Consider the following 23818-nt stretch of genomic DNA (forward strand, 5'->3'; position numbering starts at 1 on the left):
CACTGCCTTATAGGCTGTGTAGTTTGCTTTATTTCCTGGCCAGTATTGTTTGTTTGGGTTGGAAATTGTGATGGCTGTTAAGTAAAGACATTCGTGTCATGTATGACACCTTCTTCTATCTGATGCAGTCATTAAATGAATCTGTGGGTTGTTGATTGGAGCATAGGATCCTTCAGAGTTGCCAGAGAAGCCCCCCCCCCCATGCATTTCAGGCTCTCCCCATGTCCCTCAGAGTCCCTATAGGGCTTGGGTCTACTTCCCATCCCACCAGGCCCCATGTCCTTCTCCTTGTCCCACATCACCCCACAATGCCCATCACACACATCCTGGAGCTCTTTGAAAGGTGTGATACATTGAATAGGGAGGATGGGAATCTTATCTGCCTCACCTGAGAAAAGTATATAGCCTGTCGCTTGCTATCAGTCATATATTTCTGATTTTTATTCTCTCTTGTTCTTCCCTTCAATATTGTTCCCACCCACACACATCTATTCTCTTAGCAAAACACCTTCTAGCTCCCTTGTGTCTTGGCTTTACTTTTAGGAAACTCCAAGCAAGGCCTACGATGCAAGACATGCAAAGCGAGTGTGCATCTGTGGTGTTCAGAAGAAGTTTCTCATCAGCAGTGCCTGGGCAAGACAGTAAGTAGCTAAGCAAAGCTATGCATGGTTAGAATAGAAAGATCCATAGAGGGAGAGGATAGCCTCTATTCTACAGTTTGCACAGGGTTCATGTAATACAAATAGGCCTCACTTAACATCCAATTATTGAACAGCTGTTTGACATTACAATGGTGCTGAATGAAGGAGTTTACAAGCAGCCTAGATGTTCCAGGCATTGCAGTACCCCCTCAGTCATGTGAATTTGGTCCCATTGGGGCCTTCCTGCATTTATGACTATTTTGTTTTGCCATCCACCAACACCCCAGTTGTTGCACACTGCATACCATTGCTGTATTGGGCTGGACGTGTTTCACGTTTCTTTCAAGCTGCTGTAGCCAGGGCCTCGGTTTGCATGCCAGCCAAATTCTCCATTGATATGCCTGTCAGGGCCTCTTTTCTCAAGTCAGCCAGGCCTTCTTTCACAAAAGGAGACCCTCAACCAGTCAGGGGTCCTATCTGTGCTGGCACAAAAGAAAGCCCCAGCTAACAAAGTCCACATTTCAGGCACTGGCTTTCTTTCATTGGCCTTGTTTCGGGGGAGGGGGAGGGGAGGTTTCTTGCCAGTGCAGAAATGGCACTCCTGATTGGGACTCAAAACAGAAGCAAGAGAAGCCCTGATTGCACCATTGTGCAAATCAAAAGAAGGCCCCAATTAGTATAGTAATGGCATTACTATACTATGTTCCCCTTGCACATATGTGCTAGTCGTTCCCAATTCTAGGGGGCAGTGCTCAACTCCGTTTCAAAACCGAAGAGCCAGCACTGTCTGAAGACGTCTCCGTGGTCATGTGGCCAGCATGACTAAACTCCGAAGGCGCACAGAGCACTGTTACCTTCCTACCAATAGTGGTCCATATTTTTTCTACTTCCATTTTTACATGCTTCCGAACTGCTAGGTTAGCAGAAGCTGGGACAAGTAATTGGAGCTCACTCCGTTACGTGGTGCTAGGGATTTGAACTGCTGAACTGCTGACCTTTCTGATCAACAAGCTCAGTGTCTTAGCCACTGAGCCACCGCATCCCCACAGGGGTTGCATGCAGTCTAGCAATAGAAAAGGCTGGGCAGTGTGCAGCAGATAAGCGGGCAGGCAAATGGGCAGAGAGGGGGAAGATAGGCAGATAGGGGAAGTTGAAGCAGAGATGGTCCTTACCTTTTTCCATGAATGCTTGGATCCTGGTGGGTCCCTGCAAACAACCGTGTGGGATTCGTGGAGTCGCACTGCTGGAATTGCCATTGCTAAGCAGTTATGTGATATTTCACTTGGTGACTACATCACTTAACAATGGAATTGCTGTTCCCAATTAGGGCCATTAAGTGAAAATTAATTGGGTGACTTTGGGCCAGTCACTGTCAGCCCAACCCACCTCACAGGATTGCTGCTATGGGGAAAATAGAAGGAGGAAGGTGTGTTGGATATGCTCACTGTCTTGAGTTATTTGACTAAAAATAATAAAAGCAAGATACAAATGAAATAAATAAATAAATAGAATGATGAATGAATGAATGAATGAATGAATGAATGAATAAATGAATAAATAAATAACCAGTGCCATAGACTGTAATACACACATTCTGCAAGAGAAGGATTGGCAGTGATATGAAGAAAAAAGAAACAGGAGGGTGGCTTCTGCCTACAAAGTGTGCATTTTGGATGACACTTTGTGGGACTAGGACTAGGATTGTTTTACACTGACTTTCTTTTGCAAACAAATCAGTTTTGTGTTGTTGTTTTAAAAATCCCTGTTGTTGTGAAATGTCTAAAAGGATCTCTCATAACTGGGTGAATGGTCATTCAAATGACAAATATTCAGTTTAAGTGTAAAATGATGACCCTTAAGGCAACACAGAACCCTCTCCAAATTTCAGATATTGATGATTGATATGAATTGCTTATTAGGCAAAAGGTCTTCAGGTTCTTCTGAATATATATCTGTCATAGCAGCTGTGCAAAAGGCATATTCTATGATAGGAGTGAGAATATAGGGAATTGAAAATAAAACAGCCAGCATTATAATGTCTGGAATATCTATATCTGGTATATTCTATACAGTTAGGACCTGGAAGAAGTGCAGGGCAAGGCAAATCAAGATAATCAGTTGCCTTTAACATTTTCCTTACAAAAAAAGACTGTAAAATGTAAGACACCTAACTTAGAAAAAAAATGACTCATAAGGATATTACTGAGGTATATAAAATTAAGCATGACATGGAGAAAATAGACAATATATTTTCCCTTTTTCAAAACACTAGGAGAAAAGGTCATCCAATAAAGCAATCTTAAGAAGAAATTTAAAATAGGCAAATGAAAGCATGTTTTCACATAGCACATAATATGTGTTATTCATTACTTCATGGCATGGTGATGGCTACTAATATGAATGGCTTTAAAGCAAGGTTTGTTATCTTCAGATTTAATGTTACCTCTGGCTTGGGAACAATATGCCTCCAAACAGGTTATGGGAACAAGGGCAGAGGAGGATATGTCTCCTTCTGCCACTTAAAAGTACTCAGAGACACCTGGATGGCTATTGTGAAAAACATTTTTTTTAATATATTTTTCACATTTCTGAACTACTGGTACCCAACTTCCTCAGAGAGGTACTCTTAGCAATATACAATGTCAAAATATAGAAGCAGTATATACTGTAAAAAAATGAAGTGTTAGAATTAAATTTTTTGAATTTTTAAAAATTGTTTTTAATTGTTAAAAATTAGTTGACAAAGGGCAAAGGAAGATCTCTCCAAATGCTGAATTAAGTTAAATTTTGGCCAACTCAAGAAAATTCCTATTATGTAAGACTGAAATTACCACATATAACCAGGTTTGGTTTTAAAAACCGGCTCAACAAATTGTACAAAAAATAAATCAATGAACATAAAGCAGACATAAAGCAACATGCCAAAAATATATTTCTCGCAACCCTTAATTTTCTCTATATTTACCACTAGTTACAGCTGTTCAGAAGTACTATTTTATAAATTATGCAAGGAAAACAGCCCACTCATGTTTAAAAAAATATGTTCCTCAAAATAAAGTCTCTTGAAATCAATTATCTCACTTCTTCGTTACTTGATATGTCTTTCTGATTAAAAAAATCACTTGATTTGTCTTACACCTTCTTCAAACTGAAAGTAAATTAACATATTTTATTCCTAGACACTTGTATTTTTTTTTTACTCAAGGACATTCTAAAAAGCATTTGGCCACTAATAAACATTTTAAGGTATTTATCAATCCACCTCCTCTGTCTCTGTTCTTTTATATTTATCCTTAACAAATTGTAGCTTATGAAATCATGCTTAAATGAATTGTGTTTCACTGCATGCAAATAATTGCTTGTATTGCAGTCCTTCCTCCATGTGAACCGTAAACTAAGAAAAGAAGAGGTGATATGCATTCTGAGAATATGGTTAAAGGAAGAATGGAAATCAGCTTTACAATATAATTTGTTCTAATTTGAGAACATTATTGACATGTTAAACTTGCATTATATATTTTGTTGTGCAAAAGGCAAAATGAATAAACTGCAGTATTGTAACACACATATCTTGTATTATAGTTAAATACATTTGATTTTCTGGTTTTATCAATGTGAATTACATGTGTTTTCTGTGGCTTACCAATTGACATTATGATACCAAATGTGTTGTACTGCTTAGAGCCAGTTTCTGTAAGCTAGTTTCGCTTCTCTGTACATTTCAGATTTCACAACTTTTGTTTTATTAGATTATATTTTCATGTTTCCTCCAGGGATCTCAGAACAGTAGATGTGTGTTCCCAACAGCTCTGTAAGATCAATGTTCGTAAATGAGTGAGGAATTTTCTTGGTTTAAGATCAAACTCAGTCTGCTATACCAGATTTCTAGAAGCAAAGAGTGAATCTAAGGATCACCATTTTTAGAAGCCAAAGTGCAGAGTTCTAGACTATTTCCTCTCCTGTTTTACTTAGCTTAAAATTTCTCTGAACGTTACGTATATAAAGAGGAAATAGAGTATAAACTAGTTCCTTGTAACGTTTCAAGAGTGAAGCAAACATGTTCCCCATATTAATTCACCTTCTCAGCAGTATGGCAGAGAGTCAAGCACGTAGTACTCTATAGCAGCCAGTGAAATATTCTTCTGTACTTCATTCCTCAGCAGACAACCTCTTTCCGCCGTAATCTTAGTTCTCCTCTGCTGCTACATGAACCACAGCCCCAACCAGTCCCAGCCAAGGAATCTCCTCCTGCAGGTAATAACGTGGCCATTTCTAAAGTAAGAAGTAAAATTTCTGACAGAAACTCAATCCTGGGAAATTGATGCTGAGGTGCTCCCAGGCTGCTGACTCCTAGAACTGCCAGCCAGGGCTTTCCAAGGGAAGGGTTCAAGATGGCAGACATGCATGTGCAGTGCATGTAAAAAAAGGGGTGGGGTTTCATAGTTCTCATCTTCTGATATCCAGCCTCTAAATTGCCTCTGCTGCCTCCTCAATGGATATTTAGGGGTAAGAAAGAAGAGAGAAGAAGCAGCGAGAAAATGCAGGAGAGTTATACATGGAAGATTATTATGATGCTGGGATCATCAAGTAAAATGCCATGATTGAGGCAGGACAATTGCATGGAAGGTTGGGGCGGGTGTGTGTGTGTCATTTTGGAATTCAAAGACCTCCCAGATCCAATTTAGCAAATAGATTCTCTATCAGGGAACCAAGTAGAAGAATTTGACTGATCATTGCAACTCAGATCTGTCCTTCCAAATTGTAACTAGAAAGCATGGTGGGTTAATCTGGCTGATGAGAACAGATTTCGCTCATTGCACAAGGAATTTTACAAATCATTCAGGACAGTATATGCTTCGCAAAGTACAGAATAATAGGATAAAGTGACCCTGCTTATGACAGCTTCCTTTGCTTCTCCTTTGTGCATGACAATTCAATTCTAAAATCTATCTGGTTTACCAGCAGGCCCCAGTGGAAAGGTAGATCCCGTTTATGAGACTTTGCGCTACGGCACTTCACTGGCCTACATGAATCGCTCCAGCTTCAGCAGCACCTCAGAGTCCCCCACCAAGAGTCTGGTATAGTCCCTAAATTCAAAGATTTCATTTTGGTAACATTAACAGGTCCCTGATGAACACATTGGGGTTGAGGGAAACCCATTTGTGAAATCTAGAGAAGATAGTGCAGAATATTTTATTGGAAATGAATATATGTGAAAAAGGATAGGAAGAAAAATGGAAACTATGAGTAAGTCAAGAAAGCAATACATGTTTCTTTCATTGATACTCATTCTATAAAGAGTCAAGATCAATTTGAGGGAATGTATAGTCAAAGCAGGTGCAACATTCAGCCAACCTTGGCTGATCTCAGAGAGGCATTTATTTCTTCCAGAATGAGAAGGAGGAACTAGTTCAGAACACAGAAGGCTCAACAGCAAGTGGACCAACAGCAGAGGAAAATATGACTGATAATGGTGAGTAAAATTCCCATTCCCACTTATAATGTAACATATGCAAAATAACCTATTTTGTTAACCATGCCCAAAATTTACCTTCAACCCATCACATACGCATATATATGTGTAAATACATGAAAGGAGGGATGGCTCAGCCTGTCAATGCAATCACACATCTCTCCTGCTCCCTCGCTTTCTCTCTCTGTCTCTGTCTCTTTCTCTCTCTCTCTCTCTCTCTCTTTCATTTCTCCCCCTCCTTCCCTCTCCCATTCTGCAAAGTGCACAAAATTAGGTGAAAAAGAATTTTGGAACAAAAGCTCAGCTTTGACTTTGGTTTTCCTCTTTGTTTTTGTTTTTCCTTTCCCTTCCCATGTCTCATTTTTACACAGAATTATTGTGTAATTCAGAATTTCCATGGAAGCATGTATCCCCTTCTTTTGGTTTGTTCTGGGATGGAAATAAAATTCATCCCAGAAGTCACTGGAGATATCCAAGTAGCTCTACTAAAAGCAAGAAACTTTGCTCTTTCTAATTCTATCTTCTTTCAGGTATTGTATATTTTGTTTTGAATGATTGCATCCTTGATTACTGTTTGGCAAGTTGATACAGTCAATCTCAAAAAAGAAGACATTCTCTTCCAAAAATTGTTCTAATGCAAATTTACCCCTTTGGTCATAAATTATACTATGGAAGGCAAGACTGGCTCAGAGATTAAGGCTTATGACTTTGAACGCCTTCAGTTCTTAATGTTTTGCTAAAGGTGAGGCTGAGGTTATTTTGGAATCCTAAAAAAGAAAAAATCCCCCTATACAAACACTCCTCTAATTGCAGCAAAGACCATTTACCGGTAATTAAAATTTCCTCTCAAAGCCAGATCTATCAAAAGGGGTCGCAAAAATCCAGTTTTGTTACCCCTACTCTTTGCAACCTGAAGAACATCATTTTGCCCTGATTTTTTGTCAGTGACTGCTTCTCTGACTTCTGGTTGTTGTTTCTTAGTGAATTTCCAGAATCTTTTGTCAACTCTGATGTTGGATTGCATCCTTCTCTGGGGGAAAAAAAAGAAAGAATACATGTTTTGTTGCATACTGGAGTGATGAGCCTTCATATCCTCTGCCTTTCTTTCTTTCTTTCTTTCTTTCAGTTTTCTCAGTGGCCACAGAAGGCGAGAACCCTGTATTGGAGGAAAAGAACTCAGGGCAACAGGTAGAAAATATACCCATTTCATTTCAAGATTGATAAAAATCAGAGATTACCCCCAAAATGTAGGATCTAGCGCCTTCCTCAGATTTTTCTTTCTAGAGGAAGAAGAAAGCAGGGAAGGAGAGAAATTCCATGTAATAATGTTATATTTTTATTTAATTGTATTTGGCTTTTATTCCTTTTTAAAATTCAAGAGCTGAAAAGATTGTTTAGTACAGTTGTTCAACTTTAAAAGTAGAGTTGCATGGAACAATATACCACAACTTTCCTTTTTTAAATAAGACTACTCAATTATTTTCTCTTGTGGGATAATTATTTAGCACCCCAACCCAGAAATCTCTACCCTTTTTTGATGAAGTGTAGTTATTTATGGATGATCCACTATAATAAACTTCCTTAGTGAGTTATGAAGGAGACAGACATTTCATATGTGTGTAGAATTTCTTAAAGAAAATGTAGCGAGGGACAATGAGAATGATTGGCAAAATAACTCCTGCTAAACCCAATTAAGGGAATTGTGTTTAGCGTTGGGAAATGAAGACTGGAAAGGTTATGACTGCATTCTTTGGAGATATTTTATCCAGATGAAGGACATAACCTGTTCTCTGTCAGGAAGACAGATTTTGTTTGAAAGTTAAGAACATTTCTTGACGGCAATGGCTTCAATTTCTTAGGGACATTTGCTAAACATGTTTGGACAGCGTGAGTCAGATATTTGTCATCAGTGCTTTAATCTGGGTTTTCATATTGAATGGGGGCTGAATTCAGTGGCTCAAATGCCATCTCCTATGATTCTAGAAACAATTTAAAGGTTCAGAGCTCTGCTTTTTAAAGAAACCAAGTGGCATATGTTCTGATTTTTTTTCTTCAAAGAAAGTTGTGAAAAATACAGCCAAGCAAAACAACCAATTTCAGGATGGATAGAAGAAGGCTGGAAAAAGGCCCTTGTCAACTGAGTGCGTGACTCTTTCACACAGCTTTACTTTTGTGCTGGCTTCTGCCCTTTTCCTGACCCATTTCGCTCAACTGCACTCTTTCCCTTTCACAAATTCTTTCCAACAGACCTTCTCCATCTCTAGCATGGAAAGTAGCAAGTTCTGGTAATCATAAGATCTTTATCTGTCTGTCCCATTATAGCATTTTGCAAAAACTGTAAAATGTAAGAACACTTTGCATCAAATGGTATTTTTCTGTTTACTTCAGACTAGATCCCTAAAGATTACACCATGTGTCTCAAGACTGCAATGTTTCTTCTTGTTATTTCTTTTTCCAATAGCCATCTCAAGGCTCTACACGCAAAGAGGTCTCACCCATGTATTCTTACGTTGCTCTGTACAAGTTTCTGCCTCAGGAGAACAATGATCTGCCACTGAAGTAAGTATGCCCCTTTTTTCTCAGATATCCAATCTAGAAATCCATAGCATGAGATAGGCATAAAGTAGTCAGATTTAGAATAACTTTATTATCACTTTGAATGTATACTTATCAGCATACATTCAAATGAAATTTCGTTGCATACAGCTCTCAAAGGGTCTCCATCTCTAATATATATTACATAAATGTGAATGAATGAATGAACAAACAAACAAACAAATGAAAGTTATGCATATATACACATATATTATATGACATGGAGAAACAACACAGTTTAGTTTGGATGTATTCATTGCGCGAGAAACAAATCTTGTGAGTTACCAGACAGATGGCATAGGGAACAAAGCTTTTACAGAATCTAGAAGTCCTGCTAGAAATACTTCAAAATCTTCTCCCAGAGTGGAGCAGCAGAAACAGACCGTAAAGTGAGTGTGTGGGGTCTCTAACAATGCTTTGAGCTCTAAGCACATAGCACTTATAAGCAATATCCTGAATGACAAGAAGCGAGTTATCTATAATCTTCTCAGCTGTCCTTACCACTCTCTGAATAGACTTTCTATCTGAGGCACTGCTGCTACCAAACCAAACAGTGATGCAGTTTGTTAAAACAGCTCAAATCGTGCCTCTGTAAAAAGTGGTCAGGATAGAAGGAGAAAAATGTGCTCTCCTCATCCGACGCAGGAAATGCAGACACTGGTTTGCACGCTTCACTAAGGATGACATGTGGAGAAATCAGTTCAGATTGTTACTTACTTAATATTGTTGACCACCTCTACAGCTGCATCCTTGATATTGAGTGGAGTACAGTGGTGGGTTTCAAAATATTTTAGAACCTTTTCTGTAGGTGTGGCCTGCTTTGTGGGAGTGGCTTGCTGGCCATGGGACTGGGTGGGAGTGGCTTGCCGGCCATGGGACCGGTGGGCGTGGTCAACTTGTAAAATGTGGTGAAACTCACTTAACAACGCTCTTGCTTAGCAACCAAAATGTTGGCTCAGAAACTCTGGCATTTGAAGCACGCAAGTCTTAAAGCTGTCAAGTTACAAGACCCCTAACCCTTTAGAAAAAAAACCCCAGGGGTGTTCAAGCTTGACAGCTTTAAGACTTGTGGACTTCAACTCCCAGAATTCCTCCTCTCGCTCTTCATCTTGATGATGTGCGGACGGGCGGGGGGAGGAAGCTGGAACCGGTTCTAAATGGCACTATATTTGTGGAACCTCTTCTATAGAAGAGGTTAGAACTGGCAGGAACCCACCCCTTGCAGAGTATGACCATGCTGTCTCTTCCTAAAATCTACGATGATCTCCTTTGTTTTATCAACATTTAGAACCAGGTTACTTTTATTGCACCAGTCAACCAGACCCATAACCTCTTTCCTATATGCATCTTCACTGTCGTCCCAGATAAGACTTATCACTGCTGTGTCATCCGCATACTTCACAATATGATTTGTAGCAGATTTGGCACAGCAGTTGTGGGTCATCAAGATGAACAGTAGCAGACTCAAGACAGAACCCTGTGGGGAACCTGTACTCAAGGAGAGGGAGTTGGAGACTTTTCTTCCAACTCACACAAACAGGGGCTTGTCAATAAGAAAATCTAGTATCCAATTACATTATAGGCCCAGTTTATTCACCAAATGCTGAGGAATGATCGTGTTGCACGCCAAACTAAAATTAATAAACAGCATTTGCACATGAGTATTCTCCTCCAGGTGTGCCAAGCTAAGATGAATCATATAGGAAAGTGCATCATCTATAGAGGGGATCTTCCGATAGGCTAGCTGTAATGAGTCAAATGTAGGGGGAAGGCATGAAACCATATATTCCTTTACCAATCTCTCAAAACACTTCATCATAATGGAAGTGAGTACAACAGGATGGTAATCATTAAGGCATGTGATGTTGGTTTTTTTGGGTACTGGTACAATGATGGCAGTCTTAAAACACGATGGAACCACGACCTGATGCAACGAGAGGTTGAAGATGTCTGTGAGAACAGTGGCCAGCTGGTCAGCACACTCCTTAACTACTCACCCAGGGATATTATCAGGGCCAGCAGCTTTCCGAGTATTGACTCTTCGCAGGATCTTCCAAAGAGAGTTGTCTCAAACCTGAGTGCCTGATCATCAGGGAGGGAAACAGCCTTCTTTGCTGGAACGTTGGTTGCCTCAAACCAACTAAAAAACCTATTTAGCTTGTTTAGAGAATCCATGTCCCCCTTACATGTCAGGAAAGCTGCCTTAGAGTAAGTAATAACCCGAATACCTTGCTCCATGCATCTCAGGTCCATAGGATCTTGAAAAGCGTTTCTGACTATAGGCCCACTTTGCTGTTTTTATAGCATGTCTCAAATCAGCTCTTGCTATTCTAAGTGCTTCCACATCACCTGATTTGAAAGCAGTGTTTCTCACCTCCAACATCGCACGGACCTCCTGTGACATCCAAGGTTTCTCATTTGGTAGAATGACAAAAGAACACTGACATCCTCCATACACTTTTGTTTATAAGCAGACACAGTAGAAGCATATTCATTCACATCAGTATGTTGTCCAGTCGTTGCAGCCTCTTTAAATAGGTTCCAATTAGTGTACTCAAAGCAATCTTGTAGAGCTTCCATAGCTCCTGCTGGCCACACACTCACTTGTTTTCTAATTGGTCTCTGATTAACAAAGGCTTATATGCTGGCATAAGCATCACAGAAAGATGATCTGAGGAGCCAGATTGAGGGCGAGGGACAGCCTTAAATGCTTTCTCAATGTTAGAATAAGCTAAGTCCAAGATGTTCCCATCCCTAGTGGCAAAGTCCACACATTGATGGAAATAAGGGAGGGCTGCTTTCAAGTTAGTACGTTTGAAATCCCCTATCACAATGAAAACCCCTCTGGGTAGATAGTTTGCAAGTCATTGATAGTCCTATAAAGAGCACCCAGGGCTTCATTCTTGTTGGCATTGGAAGGAATCCAGTGCCAAAAATAATCAGTTCTTGTAGTGTGAGACCTTGCTGATGGAGTTTAAAGGAGCTACCACTCAAGATAAAGGCTGTGGTTGCTGGTGGGACACCTGAGAGTTATGACTCATGTACCTCTAGTAGGCTATTTATTTTGCCCAGTGATTTTTATACTGTGGCATTCCCTACATCTCACTACCCAAAAGGCAGCTGAAGATAAACTAGACTTTGTCTGTTCCTGCAGGCCAGGAGACCGAATCATGCTGATAGATGATTCTAATGAAGATTGGTGGAAGGTGAGCAGAATATATGGCAGAACATAGAGATCTGAATATATATATATTTCCCATATGCAACTCAACTTCTTATATGAACAAATGCCACCACATGTGCTTGACCAATTGATTGAGCGATCAATTGATTTTTTTAACCTGCTGTTCATTCAGAAGCCCAATGCAGCTTATGCAGCACTCCTTCTCTCCTGTGTTTTCCCCACAACTCCATGAGGTAGGTTGAATTGAAAGAGAAGGATTGGGCCAAAGTCATCCCGTGAGCTTCGTAGTTTACCATATACTTGAACCAGTTGACTCTCTTATCTTAGACTAACATCTTAATCATTGTACTACAGTGATGACATTCTCAGCTCTTTCTGAAAAGTTATGTCTTCAGAAGTTTCCTGATTGGTAGTAAGGGACAGGATCCTAAAGATATGGGCGAGGGGGAGGAAATCTGTAGCCCATTGTGATTAAAGGCTTCATCTTTGAAGAGATGGGTGATTTGGAAATGTGGTAGATAGATAGATGATAGATAGATAGATAGATAGATAGATAGATAGATAGATAGATAGATAGATAGATAGATGATAGATGGATGATAGATAGATAGATAGATAGATAGATGATAGATAGATAGATAGATAGATGATAGATAGATAGATAGATAGATAGATAGATAGATAGATAGATGATAGATAGATAGATGATAGATAGATGATAGATAGATAGATGATAGATAGATAGATGATAGATAGATAGATGATAGATAGATAGATGATAGATAGATAGATGATAGATAGATAGATAGATAGATAGATAGATAGATAGATAGATAGATAGATAGATAGATAGATGATAGAAGATTCCAGTTGCAAGTCTGCAGGTACAGAAGACCAGGTTCTCAATATCTAGGTATTCTAAAGTGGAGATTCTATCACTATAATTGGATAATTTAATTATAAACAATTATAAGGGTCTTATTTCCTCAACCCAAGACAGCCCATGCTTATCTAAAATACTGAAACAAGTCTTGTATGTTTTGCAGGCCAGGAGGAATACTATAGTGCCCTGGTTTTTATATATTTATTTCAGTATATAACAGAATAACAGAGTTGGAAGGGCCCTTGGAGGTCTTCTAGTCCTGCTCAAGCTCTATACCATTTCAGACAAATAGTTATTCAATCTCTTCTTAAAAACCTCCAGTATTGTTGTACCCACAATGTCTAGAGGCAAGTCATTCCACTGATTAAGTATTCTAACTGTCAGGAAATTTCACCTTAATTCTAGGTTAGTTCTCTCCTTGATTAGTTTCCATCCATTGCTTCTTGTTCTACCTTCAGGTGCTTTGGAAAATTGGTTGACCACACTCTTCTTTGTGCAGCCACTTGGAACACTGCTGTCATATAACCCCCAATCTTTCTTTTCATTAAACATACCCATTTCCTGCAACCATTCTTCATATGCTTTAACATTCACTTCCCTAACCATCTTTGGGGTTCTTCTCTACACTCTTTCCAGAGTCTCAACATCTTTTTTATATTCTGGCGACCACAACTACATGCAATATTCCAAGTGTGGCCTTACCAAGGCACTATAAAGAGATATTAACCCTTTGCATGATCTTTGTTCTATATCTCTCTTAATGCAGCCTAGGACTGCATTGGCTTTTTTGGTAGCTGCAGCACACTGCTGGCTCATATTTAAGTGATTGTCCATTAAGACTTGAAGATTGGTCTTGCAGCAGGTACCACCTGTTTTATATCTATGCATTTGGTTCTTCTTGCCTAAATGTAAAACTTTACTTTTTTCATCATTGAATTTTATTTTGTAAGATAGGGCCCAGGGTTAAAGATCCTTCTGTCAAGATCCTTCTGTATCTTGAGCCTGTCTTCTGGAGGGTTGACTATTCCTTCCAGCTCGGTGCCATCTGCAAACGTGATGAGTTCACCTTGTCTAAACCATTTATGAAGATATTGAAGAGTACAGAGCCTAAGAGTGAGCCTTGAGGTGCCCCATTGCATACTTCCCTCCATGTAGAAACAGTTCTATTAAGTACTACACATTTTGTGTGGTTGATCAGCCAATTACAAACCATCTGATAGTGATCTGTCTAGTGGTCCCCAATGTTTCTATGTTCACAGATTGGCAGCAGCTGTGGTGGCAGGAGAGAGGGACAGTTTTGCATGCGCAGCCTAGCTCCCATGCATGTTCAAATAAACAGGCCACAGACTGGTACTGATCCGGAGGTTGGGGCCCCTTGATCGATCTGACCACCCTTTCCTACCTTGTGAAGTAGTAGGTTGTGGTCTACATTATCAAATCCTTTACTGAAATCCAAGTAAATTATCCACAACATTTCACTGGTCCACTAATTTTGTCACTTTGTCAAAAAATGCAATAAGATTTGTCTGACATGATCTGTTTTTGATAAACCCATGTTGGGTTCTGATTATGACTTTCCTTGGCTCTAGGTGTTCACAGATTCGTTGCTTGATTATCTTTTCCAGAATCCTTCCAGGTGTAGATGTCAGATTGATAGGTCCAGAGTTTCCTGGATCCATTTTTTCCCTTTTTTGAAAATGGGAACTATATCAGCCCTTTTCCAGTCCTCTAGTTCCCCAGTGCTCCAGTATCTTTGAAAGATATGGTTCAGTGGTTCTATGATCACATCTGCCAATTACTTCAGAACCTTGAGGTTTAATCCAGCTGGTCCTAGTGATTTGAACTCATCTCAAGTGGATAGACATTCTCTTACCATTGTCTTGCTTATTTTGATTTACCGTACATTCCTAATCTGCATTTTGCAATTATAATTTTTTTATAGGATAGATACTTTTTTCCCTTTTGTGTAAAGACAGATGCAAAAACTCAGCAAATTCTGCTTTCTCCCTGCTGCTTGTTATCTTTTTGCCATCTTCTACCACTAATAGACCAAATGTTTCCATTACTTTTTTCTTGTTTTTACATGAAAAAAGCTTTTTTTGTTGTTATTTTTGACTTTTGTCACAAGCCTTAATTCACTCCGAGCTTTAGCTTTCCTGACTTCATCTTTGCAGGTTTGGTTATTTGCTGATATTCTGCCTTAGTTATGTGCCCATTTTATCATTTTTAAAAATATTTTGTCCTTTTTGTCGTTCAATTTATCAGAGAGTTCTTTGTGTAGCCATGCTAGTTTTTTTTTAAAGATCTCTTTATTTTCCTTCTTCATTGGAATTGGGCTAGACTGGGCTTTTATAATCTCACTTTTCAAAGTTTCCTAGACCTCTCATCCATGAAATCCTTCTCAAGCTCTAAGTTATTGAAATCACATTTTTTAAAATTCCAAAATGAATCATTGAGTAGTTTTTTGAATGGCAAAAACAAAACTAACAAATCACACTGGGCTCTAGTCAGATTCCTTATTCCTTGAAGTTACTCCTATTATCCTGCCCATGACCATCTGCTTAGCAATCAAAGAATTCAGAATGTTGTTCCTGAAAAAGTTTGGAAGTCCCTGATATACAGCCAAGTTTTCCAACCAATCACTCTAAAAATACCATATGCTGGGACCAAAATACACAAAGGCGACACTGTTTGGATCTTCTGGGAGATCCAGTACCAACAAATTAGGAAAGTACAGGTTGGGGAGAACTGATTTTGAGAAAGAAAGTGATGAAGCTCTAAAACAGTATTTTAAAGATTCACCTTCACCAAACAGTAAAGATGGTTCCCCAACCCTTATTGTGTAAAAGCAAGTATAATGGCACATGTTTTACTTGATTCAGATATTTATTTCTGAATCGAGAAACTTCTACTTTGCCTTTATAAAAACCCTCCTCACAGGTGCTTTCCAACCATAACATGCAATAAAAATTTCAAAACATAAACCCATTACAAAAACTATAATTACATTGTGAAAAATCCAGTAGAAATCTGATGAACTGAAGTACTTTTCTTTATTACAGCAAATATATGACTATGCATGTATTTACCATAAAGCAGAACAATTCTCTAGGGCCAATTTTGCTTGCTATGGCTCTTATTTAAAATCCAGAGAATTACAGGTCTCGGCTTATACTTTTAATTTAAAAGGCCAAGTTTCTATTCCTGCTGATGAGCAAGATATAAAAATATAACACAAATACTATCATAGACCTTTGTGCTATAGTGTTGACATTTTTGTTTTGCAATCTAGGGGAAGATGGGAGACCGCATTGGCTTTTTCCCAGCCAATTTTGTCCAGCGAGTTCGCCCAGGTGAAACTGTCTGGAGATGCTTCAGGACTTTCTATGGCAACAAAGAACAGGGACAGCTGAGCCTTAAAGAAAACCAGGTAGGCATGTATGCCCCCAAATATAGACGTGATCAAGTAAGGCCTCTAGCCTCTTTTTCACAAAGCCCATCTGTGACCAGTCAGTTCAAGTTTGGAAAGATATGCCCTGCCTCTCAGCTGGCATTTGCCTGAGTTTGAAGAAGTAAAAATAAAGATGAGTCTTCCAAGGAGAACTAAAATGCAGCTTTGGACCCACTCATAACTGTTCTGTAACCCTTATGGGAAAACATTTCCTACCTACCCTGAAGTAAAAGGTAATTTAAACTAAAAGGAATCAAACATGATTCCTAGGAAATTTAGAGACAAGTCCATGTTTTTTTAAGCAGGGGGTAGGGAAGCTTGGTTGGCTTGTTTTCAAATCTAACTTGTTTTCCTGGTATTGCCTGTTGAATCCAAACACCAGGTTCTAAAAAGAACTGTCTTTGTAACCTAATGGATATCATTTTGCTAGGCTAATCTTTATCCTTTGCATCTTTATATTCTTGTAAGCTTTTGCTCGTGTTATCTGTTGATAGTATCTAGTCATTTTGTCTTCTGTCAGACTCTTGGAATTATCTTTTATTATTCCAAGAATTAGAGGCTTGTATAGTGACTCACCCTTCACAACTGGTATCCAAAATATTTAAACTTTAGCATTCTTATTTGTGGTTGTACTGAACAGTCTTAATTTTACTTCATCAAGTATTGTTCTTGTGGTCCAGGTTAAATTTTCTGATGATCCAGCTTTCACAGCCACATGTCACAACTGGAAAGCCATAGTCTTAATAATATATACCATTTTGGGGAGGTTTGCAGAGTGCAAAAACTTTTTTTTTTAATTTGCCTTTTCATAACCTTGGTGCGTCTTATGCTCCTGTGCATCTTATACTCCGAAAAATACCGCAATACTTATTTATTACTCCAATTGCATACTTTAAATATCACATTGTGGAGTTCATAATACATGTACTTTTACCATTTCTGAATCTTTTGATAACATTTAGGATTCTCCCCACTCCTTCTTCTGATTCTCCTAGATCTGTGTTGGTGTGGGAAAGACCAAAGAGAATGAAGGTTTCATCAAGGTGACAAGTGGCAAAAAACGTGGGCTGGTGCCTGCTGATACTCTGACAGAAATTTGAAGATGAAAGATGAAGAGCAAAATGAGACAAATATACACTAAAAAGAGGACGCCTACAAGGGGAGCGAAGCTGCCTTGTGTTCCTCTAGGCCACCCCATATCGGAGCACCTGGGTAATCACTGTTTCACAGAATCTTCCCACTGGATCTTGGGAGCAGCTTTTGTGGAAGGGATGAAAGGAGGCTTGAGGGGGGATTGGCAGGAGCACCATTTGCTGTGTACCTTTATCCATGTGGGGCTGGAAATTCACTCCTGTTTGACTTAGTTTCTCATCACATTCACTGCAGTCTCTGTAAAGGTCTTTGGTGAAGAGCTCTCTTTGTTGTGAATGTGAGAGAAATTTCCTCTGCTGTAATTCACACCCTGTCTTGTCTTTGGACCCTGACAATAGATGCCAGTTAACAATTAATTAGCCTTAACTTATTGGGAGGGATCTATCTTATTGTAAGGCTCTTGACCCCATCCCATTTTCAGAAATTCCCCAACAATGCTGTGTTGCATGCAAGCTACCCATGGAAATGCGAAGCCCTTCTCTGACTAAAGAAGACCATGTGGTGTGATGGTTTCCGTGTTAGTTTTCTTTCTCTGTATTTGTGTGACTGTTTGCTCACAATTAGTGTCACCTTCTGTCAAAAAGATGATGTGTCCAGGCAATTATATACAGCCCTTTATTGGTCACATATTGAGGAGTCTTACTTTGGAGCCTCTTCTGTTTAATTTTAGGAGGTAAAGTGGTTTGCAATTCTGTTGTGTCCTTTCCTGGGTCCTGGGGAAATCATACAACTATGTTTGCTCCTCAGTGTGTAGTGGCTGACCCACCATATAACTGATAGCAGCATTGATAATTTCTCAGGGACCTTCTTTAGCCAGATGCTTTTCTGAAACTAAACAGAGAATATTACTGCTTTGCTCATAGGAGTTCAAAGATCCGGGTTACTCCAGATTTCCTTGTTTCCTAGCATGCTTTCAGCTATGTGATTGCAGATATATTTTTATAAAAAGGGAAAGAAAGAAAGAGAAGGAAGGAAGAGAAAAAAAAAGAAAGTCTATGATTTAAAAAGAGTTGTTTAATATGATATTTGCATAGACATCCCTAGTATGACTAAACTAGCATTTTTTTTCACTTGATTTGCTAGTTAAAAAGAGATGCCTTGTTAAATCCTGTGGTTTCTAGGGCCCAGTTGGAATATATAGCAGGCCAGATATTAGATATGAGAAAGATGGCTCACGTGAAATACTTCTGTAAGTGAGATAAACCATTGATCACCATTTAACCAATAGTATGTATAACAGATCCAGTACACTACTAAATACATTCAAAAATGATGTGCATGCATGGCTCATTTACTTAGGTTAAGCACTTATTTTCTTATATCGCATAATCAAACCAGGGAAACAGATATTTCCTAGGACTTACACTGTGACTCTAGCCTATTAGTAACAGCAATAGGTATTCCTTTACTTCCCCCAAAACTCCAGAAATCTATTTTCTTTATTTATACTTTAAATTTCCCAAAGATTATACAAAATATACAGTTAAGTGCTTAATTCATCAAGTATTTTCAAAATAAGACTTGGTGATTTGGTGATGATAATACATAGCACATTCATGATATTCGGTAAATGTTTTCTATTTTGTTTTTTGGAGTAGAAATGCATTTTCTTGGTTCCTTACATAAGGACTATTAGTGAATGCTTTTATTAACCTAATGCTAAACTCATATCATAAAAGTCATCCTCGCACTATACATGGTTTTGCCATAATCTATGGTGAAAGACTGCTGTTACAATAAACAAATCCTGTTTGCTATCACAAGAGCAAAATATAGGCATATGCACAATGCAACTAAGAAACAAATGATGTATCAGGAAGATTTGGTCAAGTGTGCAAACTGTATCTGAAACTATGTTGTTACTCAGCAATAGGGACCAAAGAAATATCATGTAATGTAGGAATTGTTACAAGGAAGAAACACTGATTCAGGGGTAGAATCTGGTGTTGCGTTTAGAGATGAGTTTTAGACTTCATATTTAAGCTGTCTCTCACATTCTGATGATGATTTAGTCATGCACTAGATAGAAACTACACCGCAGTTTCTTTTTCATCAATTAGCTCCTTAGCAGTCAAATCCATCTTCTCACGAGAGAAGTCTTTAGCAAGCTATTCAATTCCGTCTCAAAAATCAATCAGTATTTCTTTTTTACTTGAGATCAGAGTATTGTTCCAAGTATTTCCATATCATAAAGACATCACTATATTGGCCTGATTCACATTTATATCATAGAATTTGTGCAACACTAAGCAATGACTTGCAAATATGATGTCCAGATTCCATAACCAGGAAGTTTATATCATTAGAAATGCTTTCAGCAAATGAGCTTAGCCATTCAGTTGCCAAAAATTAAGCATAATGAAATCAAATAATGTAAATGCATGTATGAGTCAGAGTCTAGCTTGGGAAATTTATTGCTTGCGGAGCTAATACAAAGACAATAAAGATTAGAATGTATTTAAATGTCAGTGTCACCAAGTGGAAGCTGTAGAGAAAAAAGAAGCACTTAATATTTGTTGGACAATATATGTTAAAGTATGGCACAATAAATCTTCCACCTACACAGACTCATTTATATTGCCTTTTCTGGGTCAGGACCATGAAAATAGATTATATAAGCAACAAGAAATTATCGGCAGTACCAATTTTCCAAAATAAATAATGTTTTGAGAGAGACCAACAGTAGGAAAATCTATTTGGAAGATGAATTTCCCATTTTTGTTTTATTATACACAGTTATGTTTGCACTATTTTTGAATTACTGTTGGATAGACCTTTTCCACTTTTGTGCACTAATTTGGGGTTATCTCAAGCTAACCAAGCACTTGCTGAGTGCTTAGCCACTGTCTTAATAAACATGCAAATTTTAAAGCATCCACAGCAGCATTTGTGAGGAGTTTTGCTTGGTTGTCAGGATTAAAAACTTAGATCCATAATCTTATGATCCTCATGTGAAGAGTGCCAGGAGGAAAGTACATAGGACATAATATAAGATCTTCCAGCTGGAAGGTTTAGGTTTCCTACTGCACTAATTCATGTAGCAGATGTAATTTCTTGATTGGTTTCCCTTTTATTCTCCTTTAAAAGTTTTATTCTGAATGTTGGAGTTAACTGGAACATATTGAAGCACATGATGTTTATTTCTTTTCTAGTGAAAAATGATACAATTACTCCTCAGTAAATAACATCATTGAAAATATCGCTGGTGGGGGCTATAAAATCGATTAGAAAAATGGAAAACGGGAGGAGAAAGAACATGCGGCCAGATACTACTTGATTAATAATCCTAATGAAGGGGGTAATACAGAGGTGATCTGATAAGAATTCTCCAGAATAAACTGCAGCAAGAAACAAGGTGAGATACAGAAGATGTGAAGGGAAGGAAATATAATCAGAATTACATTATGAGAAAAGATGTTTTTTCTTGATAATGCCATACTGATTTTTGGGAGTTAAAACCAAAATATGTGTTTACTTGCCCAGTGGATCTCCTGAGCTACCAATGCTGGGGGGTTGGGGGGTATTTTTTTTTCTTCATTGGCTAATTGTCACAGCAACAACTGACTATACATTTAAAACAAACAAAGCCATGTCAATATATTTTCCTTCTTAGGCAGGCTGTGTGAGAGACTGGTCACAAAAACATTCAACATATATTTGAAAACTTCATTGTACAAAAAGTGTAGCACACTTGATTCCTTGCTGGAATCCCACTCATCTAAGCAATAATGTTCAGTTCCTTCTTGGCTGCACATAGACATATATGTTTATAAATGGCACATTTGTATATGTTGAAGAATGCATTGTGGTCAAAGGGGAGAAAATGGAAGAAATGTTCTGAATTAAATACTATAATACACCAAACACTGTGATTGATAGGTTTTTCTTCTCCCAATTTGGTCAAAGTAATATTGGTTTGTTATCTTTTGGTAAGATAGTTAAAGGTATAGTGAAGGATTTTGAAAGCCAAAACCTTATACCTAGGTTAACACTTTGCCTACGCTGTTCTTATCAAATCTTTCTCTATGTCTTCATTCTTTAAATAATTGTATTCTACACTTGCTATCAATGCTATCATCACCAAGCAAATGAAATTTGAAGGCTATTCATATGGATGTAATATTTAAAATATTTGATATGTTTTCACACAACTGATAGTGTTCTTAACCTGAATATGTTAACTATCAAGGCTATTTAATACCTTGGAAATTTACTATTGGCAAGCTGCTTGCAAATTCTAGAGTCCATAAATATGCTTATTTGTCCAGTATAGCAAGGCATCCTGATGTGAAGAACCTGGATGACTTGGGGTGTGGTTATGCATCTAATTGGAATAGTAATAGTAAACCTGCCTTTACACAGTGAAAGTGAATGTGTGTGGTGGGTTAGTAATAATCTCTGTGTACTGTAGTGTGTAAGACAGAAAGATACAGATAAAGGGAGCACTCTTTTAAAATGTTATTCAGTATGTATATATTTGGTACCAAGTTTACAGCTACTTTCCCAAAAGTTTATTCTTATATCCCTGAATGTGTGAGTTTTGGGCTGTAACTCCTGCAGTTGGATTTTGCTTTGGCCTATAATAAGGCATTTCACTGTCATCTGTATCATTTCGTTTAAATTTCTTTGTTTAAGAAAGTCAGTATAAAATAATTCTATATTGTCGTGTGTTGATCTTTCCACCTTGGCCTAGGTGGGTTTTCAATGGACAAAGAAAAGTACAGAGTACTAAGGTTTCACTAAATAAATATAACAGTTCTGAAATAAGGTGATTCTATGAAATAATTTTGAGACAAGATGTGGCTCAGAGATCTCTAACTCCTTTTCCTGTAATATTGGTAAAATCTTCCTACGTGCTCCATACTGCTATTGGTGTTGATCACTTGCATTAGTACATATTCTTGCTGCCACAAATATTATACACTTGCAGCATATAAGAAAAAATAACACTGAAAAGGAATAAGAATATAATGGAATACTATAGAGGAGAAGGATGTCATCACATTGATAAACATAAAGCTATCCATTACATTTGTGCTGCAAATTCAATTGCAATTATTATTTTTCAAAGTGATCTATTTTTCAGACGCATTCTGCAACTTGCTACATTTGTTATTGTGGGGATCATATTAATAAAGGAAAGGAGGCAAATGATAATGAAAAATGCAAGTAGGTGTTTTCCCCTTTTGGTATAAAACTGGTAATATAGTGTCCATCTTTCGATGTGATCCTCAACCAGAAAGAAATTGACAGATCTTTTAAAGTTCCCCAATCTGATATGCAGATATATACAACCAGTAAATTTGAGTTTAAAAGAGCTGAACTCAGAAATAGGTTGGGAAAGATTTCATGGATGAAAATCTTAAAGGAGAAAACAAGTCAAGAAGCTTGGGAAACTAACAACAACAACATTACAAGCCCAGTCCAGCACAATACCACTGAAAAAGAAAAGCAAGAAATCCAAAAAGAAACTGCGTGGGTCACAAAGATCTCTCTGATGAAAATGATAAGTATAATAAATGGGAAGAGGGACACATAATTAAGGTAGAATACCAACAAGTAATTCTGACTTGCAAAGATGAAGTCAAGAAAGCTAAGGCTCAGAATGAAGTAGACTTGTAACAAATATCAAAAACAATTTTAAAAAACCAACAGACAAGAAACAAGAAAAAGTCAAGGAAACAATTGAAACTAATGAGAAGATGGCAAGGAAGTAACGGGCAATGGATAGAAAGCAGCCTACCTCATTCTTTGCATCAATCTTCACACAAAAAGAAAATACAGCACAACCTATCAAAAACATAACCAGAAGAGAGACTAGAAATAAAAATTAAAATAAGCAAGAAAATGGTAAGAGGACACCTGTCTGATCTACATGATTTAAAATCACTGGGATCTTGATAGATTATATCCCAGGATTCTAAAGGAGTAGGCAGTTGAGATCTTAAAACCATTGACCCATATTTTTCAAAGATCCTGAAGGACCTGGGAACTACCTGATGCCTGGAAAACAGCTGATAAGGTTCTCATCTTCAAAAAAAAAAAAAAGGGGGGGGGAAATAGCCTGACATCAATGTCTGGGAAGATCCTGGAAAAGATAATGAAAAAAACTGATCTGCGAACACCTAGAAGCAGGTGTTCGTAGCCAACACAAGTTTGTCACATGCCAAAATGCCAAACATCTTATTTTATTCTTTGACAAAGTGACTAAATTAGTGGACCAGCAAAATGTTGTGGATATAATGTACTTTGATTTCAGTAAGACATTTGACAAAGTAGACCACAACCTACTTCTTGGTACAGAATGGGACATTTAGGCAACGATCCTTGGCCATGCCCACTTTATTCCCAGCCAACCGCTACTGCCAAATCCAGCAGGTTTTCCTTTTACCCTGGCCCGCTGCCAGCAATGATCCATCACCAATGGCCCCCTGACCCT

The 23818-nt window shown here is 38.1% G+C and overlaps 1 protein-coding gene across 6 annotated transcripts in view; it reads left to right on the plus strand.

The window, feature by feature from the left end:
* STAC2 (SH3 and cysteine rich domain 2) overlaps window positions 1–22040 on the plus strand; it is a 46394-nt gene extending 24354 nt beyond the window's left edge. For 2 of the 6 annotated variants that reach the window (XM_081931865.1, XM_081931861.1), the window contains 9 exons: window positions 544–641; window positions 4802–4895; window positions 5604–5719; window positions 6033–6114; window positions 7241–7302; window positions 8576–8673; window positions 11864–11915; window positions 16069–16206; window positions 17223–22040. In XM_081931865.1, coding sequence (XP_081787991.1) covers window positions 544–641; window positions 4802–4895; window positions 5604–5719; window positions 6033–6114; window positions 7241–7302; window positions 8576–8673; window positions 11864–11915; window positions 16069–16206; window positions 17223–17327 — 845 coding nt within the window. In that variant the 3' untranslated portion in view covers window positions 17328–22040. The remainder of the gene's footprint in view (window positions 1–543; window positions 642–4801; window positions 4896–5603; window positions 5720–6032; window positions 6115–7240; window positions 7303–8575; window positions 8674–11863; window positions 11916–16068; window positions 16207–17222) is intronic. The other 4 variants (XR_014173518.1, XM_081931863.1, XM_081931862.1 and 1 more) reach the window with 4 other exon arrangements.
* Window positions 22041–23818: the final 1778 nt, after the last annotated feature.

This window comes from Natrix helvetica (assembly GCF_964273705.1).
Source record: "Natrix helvetica genome assembly, chromosome: Z".
NCBI lineage: Eukaryota > Metazoa > Chordata > Lepidosauria > Squamata > Natricidae > Natrix > Natrix helvetica.